The 9,157-nt window shown below is 39.9% G+C and overlaps 1 protein-coding gene across 1 annotated transcript; it reads right to left on the reverse strand.

The window, feature by feature from the left end:
- Positions 1–388: 388 nt before the first annotated feature.
- thoc7 (THO complex 7) lies at positions 389–7,941 on the reverse strand. The gene is made up of 8 exons (XM_040029203.1): positions 7,813–7,941; positions 7,452–7,572; positions 7,223–7,350; positions 7,030–7,116; positions 2,621–2,678; positions 823–889; positions 648–717; positions 389–555 (listed from the first exon to the last, which is right to left on the reverse strand). The coding sequence occupies exons 1-8, from the start codon at positions 7,829–7,831 to the stop codon at positions 494–496; spliced, it is 612 nt and encodes a 203-aa protein (XP_039885137.1). The 5' UTR covers positions 7,832–7,941; the 3' UTR covers positions 389–493.
- Positions 7,942–9,157: the final 1,216 nt, after the last annotated feature.

Below are 9,157 nucleotides of genomic sequence, written 5' to 3' on the forward strand. Positions count from 1 at the left end.
CTGATTATATTTTAAGTGTCAGATACTTAATGATGCGTTCTAATTTCTGAGAATTCTATTCATTAAAAAAAAAAAAAAAAAACATATCAAATCAAACTGAACTGCTCTGCTTCCGTTTGGCTGAGATGTTGAATTTATACGTTTTAACTCAAAACCTGAGTAAATAACTGGGGTGGCTGTGACTCAGGAGGCAGAGCAGGTAAGTTGCTTAAAAGTGCTTTGATTGTTCAGTAGAAAAACGAGATATAAGAACCAGTCCATTACCTTTACACTTTGTAACTACTTAAATAACTTTAGCTCCCTCTTGTGGTTTCCCACAGCAAAACAAATATAGATCAACAATGTTAATATGAATCTAAAATTTGGTGAATAAATTAAACAAAGCAGCTGTGGACAAGTCAGCTTTATTCAAAATACATTTTAAAAAAAAGTATCAGAGACAACAAAATCAATTAAAATCAAGTTTTGTTTTAAATTCAGGATATCCACATATTCACTCTCCGTTCTCTGCAGGGCTCTCCTGACTGTTGTCGTCATTGTCTGATTTCTCATCGTCTAGAAAACAGAAAGTTGATCAGCGAGGTGAGGTGACACCAAATGTGCTAAGATGCACACTTTAACAGCTACTGAGACTAAAAAGCACTCACTCTCAAGGGTCTGCTGAAGCTCCTGTATGGTACTGAGCAGCACATGGAACTGCTTCTTCCGCAACTCCAACTGAGTGGAACAAAAGCAAGATTTTAACAAGTAGGAATTTTTACTGCTAACTAAAAAAATATTCAAAGTTAAAACTAAAGCGTTTAAGAGATATTTTGGTTTTACCTTGGCATCCACATTCTCCTTAATGTGAGACAGCTGTTGGAGTTCTTTATCAAGCGCCTCAAGCTGCCTGCAAAGAACAAAGTAAAACTGAGCTCATAGCCAGATCATCACAAAAGCTGAAAGCACATACAGTTGTGGTCAAACGTTTGTTTGTAAAGAACATAATATCATGGCTCTCGAGTTTCCCGTTATTTCTATAACTCTGATTTTTCTCTGATAGAGTAATTGGATCAGATACTTCTTTGTCACAAAAAACATTCATGAAGTTTGGTTCTTTTATAACTATATTATGGGTTAACAGAATAAAGTGATCACGTCTGCTGGGTCAAAAATATACATACAGCAGTGCTAATATTTGGTTACATGTCCCTTAGCTATTTTCACTGCAATTGGACGCTTTTGGTAGCAATCCACAAACTTCTGGTTGAATCTTTGACCACTCCTCTTGACAGAATTGGTGCAGTTCAGTTACATTTAATGGCTTTCTGACATTGTTTCTTCAGCATTGTCCACATGTTTTCAATGGGGTTTAAGTCAGGACTTTGGGAAGGCCATTCTAAAACCCTTGTTCTAGCCTGATTTAGCCATTCCTTTTACCACTTGTGATGTGTGTTTGGGGTCATTGTCCTGGAACACTCAACTGCGCCCAAGACCCAAACTTTGGGCTGATGATTTTAGGTTATGTTGAAGAATTTCAAGGTAATCTTCCTTCTTCATTATCCCATTTACTCTCTGTAAAGCACCAGTTCCATTGGCAACAAAACAGCCCCACAGCATAATACTACCACCACCATGCTTGATGGTAGGCATGGTGTTCTTGGGGTTAAAGGCCTCACCTTTTCTCCTCCAAACATATTGCTGGGCATTGTGGCCAAAAAGCTTGATTTTTGTTTCGTCTGACCACAGAACTTTCCTCCAGAAGGTCTTATCTTTGTCCATCAGCAGCAAACTTCAGTTGAGCCTTAAGGTGCCGCTTTTGGAGCAAGGGCTTCCTTCTTGCATGGGAGCCTCTCAGTCCATGGAGATGCAAAACACGTTTGACTGTGGACAATGAGACCTGTGTTCCAGAAGCTTCTAATTCTTGGCAGATCTGCTTTTTGGTGATTCTCGGTTGACTCTTCCTCCTCCTGACCAATTTTCTCTCAGCAGCAGATGGTAGCTTGTGTTTTCTTCCTTATCGTGGCAGTGACAAAACAGTGCCATGCACTTTACACTTACAAACAACTGTTTGCACTGTTGCTCTTGGGACCTGCAGCTGCTTTGAAATGGCCCCAAGTGACTTTCCTGACTTGTTCAAGTCAATAATTCTCTTTTTCAGATCCATGCTGAGCGCCTTTGACTTCCCCATTGTACCATTTGTGGGCGTTTGTATCCAATGAGCCCTATTTAACTGGCCTCAGAGAAGTCACCAGCTGTAGTCACTCATAATCACTCACAAGAAGTTAAGAGGCCATGCTATGAAGCTCCTTTCACTGACAACATTCTAAGTCACCAAAATTGCTAATTCATGTTGCTGTATGTATATTTTTGACCCAGCAGACGTGATCACTTTTTTCTGTTAACCCATAATATAGTCATAAGAGAACCAAACTTCATGAATGTTTTTTGTGACAAAGAAGTATCTGTTCCAATCACTCTGTAGGAGAAAAATCAGAGTTGTAGAATTAACGGGAAACTTAAGAGAGCCATGATATTATGTTCTTTCCAAGTGTATGTAAACTTTTGACCACAACTGTAAATTGGATGCATTTAATTTAATGCAAAGATCTGACTAACCAGAAGGCAAGGACTGACTTACTTTAGTGTTTCATGTCGGTCTGGGTGCTGCTGGATAACCTTAGCTAGAGCATCATACTCTGGAAAAAGTATGGAAAGAGAGAAGTTGGACAAGTTACATCTTATATACATAATGTACTGTTGAGCGAAACAGAGTTTTGTGAAGTAATAGAAGAATTTTAAGGTAATTTTATATTGTAATGGGAGCCAATGAAGTTCCTTCATCACTGGGGTAAAGTGGTCAAATTTCCACACACCAATTAGGACAGTAGCCGCTGCATTTTGAATCATCTAAAGACATCCTGATGATTGCAATAATCTGACAAACTTGACATGAACACATGGATCAAACACATAAGTCATTTTGAGATAAGAATTTTCTAACCTTTGATATATTTTTAAGTGATAGAAAGAAGTTCTAGTAACCTCACTCATGTGGTTATCAAAACTGAAACCACCAAGATGATGCCAAGGTCCCTGATTTGCTCACTCTGTTTCAGAGAAACTATTTTTATGTCCCAGACTTTTGGGACCAACAAAAAGTGTTTTGGTTTGGGCTCTGTTCCGTTCTAAAAAGCTTTGAGACATCCAGCAGTTACAGGGCTCGCAAAATCGCTAGCCCGACGTCCCGGGGCTAGTGATATTTCCAGTCGGGCTACCAAAATCTATCTCAGCCCTGCCCGTCGGGCTATCATAGGAAGTAAAAATATATGACAATGCCTTTGCTTTCTTTCGCAAATGTAGCTGAGTAATTAGCTGAGTCCTCATCAAAGAACAGTGCTCTTTAATGAATGCAGCACATAACTTTACATCGTAGAGGTAACAGGGAGACATATCGAGTTATCAGATAGCCGTCTTAACTATATTCTAACTCTACAATTTCCCGACTGCACTTTCCTCTTATTTCACGACACCACCCTCTAGTGGTGCAATATGGTATAGTCAGACAGGACACAACATCACTCACTAGCTTACTCTTCAAACGTGGCACGTGAAATCTCCCGCAGCAAGCTTAAACGTGCTAGAGGTTGACTGCGCAGAGAATTTAAAAAAAAAAAAAAAAAAATCTCTGGCATGTGTAAAGACAGATGGATTTACGCAGGTATTTTAGTTCTGCTGAGCCAAAAAAGACAGGTCAGGATGAAGAAGGGACAGGCAAAGAAATGCCTACCACAAAGCGGAAAAGTTATGATAAATCAGATTACGAGGCAAAAAGAAAGCGCAGTTTTTTGGATTCATGGACAAAAGAATTTCTGTGGCTGGAATATGACAAGGTAAATAACATGATGTTCTGCCGGGTGTGTCGTGAGTTTCCCTCTATTGCTGAGTCGACAAGCGCCTTTGTTACTGGGACCAGTAATTTTAGGAAAGACCCCATCAGAACTCATGAGAAATCTCTGCATCACAAGAAATGCATTGGTGCTCAGTCTGCAGCATCTGTCCCAGAACAAACACCAATTGCAAAAACCATACTAAAAATAAACCAAGCACAACAAGAAGTCCTGAAAAAGCTGTTTAGAACTGCGTACTATGTTGCAAAGAGTGAACTACCACTGGCAAAATTTAGCAGTCTTTGCAAACTTCAGAAAGCAAATGGCCTAGATCTTGGTTCCACTTACCTCAATGACCATGCTTGCAGAGAGTTTATTGGAGCAATAGCACAAACTTCAAGAGACCAGATTGAAAAGGAAATTCAAGAAAGCAGGTTCTTATCCATTCTTGCAGATGGCAGTACAGACACTGGTATAATAGAACAGGAGTTGGTTCACGTCAGGTATGTGAGGGATAATGGTGACATAGCCACATACATGATCAAATGTCAGCCAGTCAAGAGTGCAAATGCTGCAGGTATTTTAGAGGCTATTGATGAAGCAGTGAACACCATGGGTATCAGAGAGGACACATGGAAAAAGAAAGTAGTGTGTGCAAATTTTGATGGTGCTGCAGTGATGATGGGTGAGAAAACAGGAGTAGCTGGGAGACTGAAACAGAGGATACCCCACATCATAACAATCCACTGTGTGGCACACAAACTAGAGCTAGCCGTGCTGGATAGCGTGAAAGGCTGTGAGTACCTGGTGAAATTTGAAGATACACTGAAAACCATCTTTAAGATGTACTACTATTCCCCAAAGAAGCGAAGAGAGCTGACAGAAATAAGTGAACTGCTAAATGAGAGGCTGGCACATTTCAGTGGGCTGAAGAGCACACGGTGGCTTCCAAGCCGGCTGAGATGTCTAAAGGCTGTGGAAAAAAATTACACTCCCACTGTTGTTCATATGGAGAACATGGCAGAAGGAAGTGATGTCAAAGCCGAGGATGCAGCCAAGGCTAAGGGGGTGGTGCAGGAGATGAAGACTGAGAAATTTGTTCGCTTCCTGCATTTCATGTTGGACTACAGTACCATCTTATCCAAGTGCTCTACTGATTTTCAGCATGAAAACCTAAACATCACACGAACAAATCAGTTAGTTGAGAGCACAACATCACGCTTACTCAGCCTAAAAACAAAACCAGGAGAATATCAGAAAACCTTGGACACAAAGTTCACAGCGAACCAGGATGGTAGCATTTGCTACTGTGGAACTCGGCTAACAAAAAGTCAGCGACCTGCTAGAAGAGGTGAGGGAACAGACAAAGACACCTTTGGTGCAGAGATCCAGAAGATTATTGACAACACAGTCAAGTACATGGACAACAGATTTAAAAATCTCCATGAAAAGCCTCTCTCTTGTTTCAAGGTTTTTGACCCTTCCACGCTTCCCTACCCCAGAGAAGAACTAGCAAATTATGGGGATGAAGAGGTGGATTATCTTGTCACACATTTTGCCTGTTTGCTAGATGCAGAAGAGAAAGAGAAAATTCCACAAGAATGGATGGATCTAAAAGTGTGGCTTGCAGAACGCCGGGGTCGCAAAGTAGATTGCTTGTACAGAGATCTCCTCTCTGACATTCCAGAACATCTCTCTCATATCTTGTTGCTGGTGAAATTAATGCTGACACTTAGTCCATCGACAGCCATCTGTGAGAGAGGATTTTCTTGCATGAACCGAGTGAAGACAACACATCGTACCTCTCTACACCCTGAAACACTGAATGACTGCATGCAACTCTCCATTAATGGGGAAACAGTTGAATCTTTTTGCCCTGACAAGTCGATTCGTTTCTGGATGTTTTCTGGAAAAGGTTCAAGACACCTGGATCATAAAACCCCGACAAGAACAAAGAGCAGTGAAATGGAGGGCAATGCACAGGAAGAGAAAGCTGATGAAGGAGATGCTATGCCCTCAACGTCGAGTGGCATTTTCTCATCCGAGACTTCAGTGGAAATTTCAGATTCAGGATCTGACACAGACTAATTCATGTTCTACACAGTTCTAACAAGTTCACAGAAAATTCTGTTTAATTAGAACCAGATATTTGAGTTGATTGTAATGTTTACACAGTTGTTGTAATTTGTGTTTTAACAATTTTTTGATTGATGTTTTGTTTCCTTTACAATATTATACAATAAAAATAATCTTTTTTTATTCGGGCTACTCAAATTTATTTCGGGCTACCAAAAACTAAAGAGTGCCCGCCCGAAGGGCTACCAGGGATTTTAAAATTTTGCGAGCCCCTGAGTTAATATCATCAACATAGCTCATTAATTTTTTGCGAACAGACGTTAGATCATCAGAGGAAAGTGATAAGTACAAACGTGTATCATCCGCATAACAATTGTAGGCTTTATTATGGTTCTTTAAGACAGCACCAAGTGGGAGCATGTAAAAGTTAAATAGTAATGGACCAAGGATAGACTCTTGAGGAACTTCTGATTGATCTAAAACTGCTAACTGAAACATTAAACTTCTACCCTTTAGATATGATGAGAGCCAATCAAGAGCCTGACCTGTTAAACCAACTTTGTCCTGAAGCCTATGAATTAGAATCTCATGGTCAACTGTGTTCAAAGCAGCAGTGAGATCAAGAAAAACTAAAACTTTCAGGGAATCATTATTGATCCTCGAGTCATTGATGACTTTAGTAAGAGCTGTTGCTGTGCCATGACTGGTTCTCAACCTTGATTAGTACTTATAAAAACTATGATTTGAAAGGTATTTATTCAGTTGTTTGTAAACTTTTTTTTCCAAATGCTTTGCTGAAGAATGAAAGATTACAATTAAGGCTAGAATTATTAATGATCAATGGAGCCAGGTTTTTTTTCTCTCGAGTAGCAGTGTGATTACAGCACATTTAAGGGAAACGGTGAAACACACATTTAAATAGTTTGGTGGGGATAGGATCAAGTAAATAGGTGTAAGGCTTTAACTGATGTCAAGATCTTTAGAATTTACAGGTGAGAATTGACAACAGCTGGAGGTATAGCTTGTAGAAGGGGTACATAACAAACGTGTTGCAATAGGACAGCTGACTGAATAGCTTTCTTACCTTGGCGATTCTTTCGTATCCTCTTTGCCCTCTGAATTTCTTTTTTGCATTCTGCTATCTTCTCATGTGCAGATGCAATGTTTTGTTCTGTAGTATGGGGGCAAATCAACGAGTTGGAAAAGCAGGTAATACAAAATGTGACTTGTAAACAGTTGCGAAGATAAATGGACAGTCTCACAAAACCCAGTCCTACCGATGTTGGAATAGATTTTCTCATAATTCTCCATTTCCCGAAGATTCATGTCGTAAACCATCAACGTCTTCCCCATGGAAAATTCACACTGAGCCAGAATGCCCAGCATCCTCTGATACTGTGTGAATCTGAACAGAATTACAGCACTTTTTATGACTCAGACCAAATTCTTCTAGGCGATTTTAGAGAAATGCGTGGCAACCGAGTTGGGTATGTAGAGCTCGCTTACCCTTCCTCCGGGGTCCCGGGAGAGTTGCACCATTTCGTGAAACTCTTCAGGAGCAAATTGATTCGGCGGTCATCTCCGGCTCCATCACCGTCAATGAGAAGGCGTTTCCGTATAACTTCATCTGGAATACGGGCGAAATAACAGCCATTCAGGTACAGCAGGTAAAGCGAATACACCGGCTAACAAGGCTACTTGATGTTAGCTGTATCCAAAATAACCCACGTCTCCATGCACAACTGGTTCGTTTTTGACGGGCATGGGTATGTGCCTGGGTATAGTAGTATTTCTAAAGGTTTAGATAATTGTTACTACTCATAGGTGGTATGAATAGCTAATATAAATGAAGAGAACGGTTACTTACCATCTGTAACAGCCCCCATGTTTGTGCTGCGGCTTTGCAAAACTTTATTGAGCAGCAGGAAGTGGACAGTCTCCTGCTCTTCTTCTGTGGTTTAGTCCTCGGTTGGCAAGCTAGTTTGAAAAATTACTGCCACCAACCGGACTGGAGTGGGCAAAAACAGGTGCCATTGGATATTTTATGAGACAAGTGAAACCTTTAGTTGGAAAAAAAAATGCAGAGCGTTTTCTTTTTGATAAAACTTTATATGATGAGTTTTTTTTTAACTTTGGGAAGAGCAGAACAACACGGAAGTATATTGTTAAAACCATGTTTTGGTGATGACATGATAACTGATGACATTTATAGAGTGTCTTAATTTGTGTCATGAACCATCGCACTAAACTGATTTTTTTTTTCAAACAGACGTATAACTTTCTTATATGTTTTGGAATAAATTCTGCAAAGTGCTATAAGTGTGAGCTATTTTTCTTAATTAGCTTGCATATAATACTGTGCGAAACTCCTAAACCACCCCTCGTTTATTTATATTGTGCTAGAGAAATGAGAAGTAGCTACAGTTGTTTATTGAAATGTGTGCAAACATCCATGGAAATATAGTATATAAGGCAAACACTGAGTTTTACAACGCCAATTCCAATTTTACAATTGCAGTTGGCTTGTCTGTCAGTGTATGATTGCCTTTATTCTTCAAGATAGCCTGAACTCTCTAAGGTAAGGTTTCCTCTGAACTTCTTTGAGCAGTCTTCAGGAATAGTTCTCCAGGTTTCTTCAGAGCTCTTCTTTGGATGTTGGCTTCCTTTCTTTCTGTTCTCTGTCCAAATGATATCATACTGCGTCAATAATGTTGAGGTATGGACTCTGGGGAGGCCAGTGTATGACATGGTGTTTCATTTTGTGTTTTTCTATCCAGGTATACTTTTACTGCACTGAAAGTGTGATTGGGATCAATGTCATGCTGAAAAAAAAAAGTTGTTTGCCAATCAGACCCTTTCCATATGGTGGGGCATGGTGAATCAAAATTTGACAGTACTTTTATGTATTCATATTTCCCTCGGTTTTAACAAGATTCTTGACACCACAGGCTGAAATGCAGCCCCAAACCATAACATTCTCCAATGTGTTTTACTGATGGCTGTAGGCACTCGCTGTTTTAACTCTCTCCTGGCCTCCTCCATACATAGTGATGATTTGAACCAAAATTTCAACTTTGGGTTCATGACTCCATAATATCCGTGCCACTACTTTTTCAATTCAGTTCTTGTGTAATTTGGCATATATCGTCTTGTGTCAGGTCTTTGCATTTTTTCCTATTTCTGCAGAACATGTCTCTTATCCAGTTCTCTCT

Source organism: Simochromis diagramma, unplaced genomic scaffold (genome assembly GCF_900408965.1).
Source record: "Simochromis diagramma unplaced genomic scaffold, fSimDia1.1 OVJJ01000483.1, whole genome shotgun sequence".
NCBI classification, from domain to species: domain Eukaryota; kingdom Metazoa; phylum Chordata; class Actinopteri; order Cichliformes; family Cichlidae; genus Simochromis; species Simochromis diagramma.

What these genes read in the sequence shown, in the direction of transcription:
- thoc7 (XM_040029203.1), bottom strand. An exon ending in CCCGGGACCCCGGAGGAAGG is followed by an intron (nt 7,351 to 7,451) that starts GTAAGCGAGCTC and finishes AATTCTGTTCAG; the next exon opens with ATTCACACAGTATCAGAGGA. An exon ending in GATACGAAAGAATCGCCAAG is followed by an intron (nt 2,679 to 7,029) that starts GTAAGAAAGCTA and finishes TACTTTTTCCAG; the next exon opens with AGTATGATGCTCTAGCTAAG.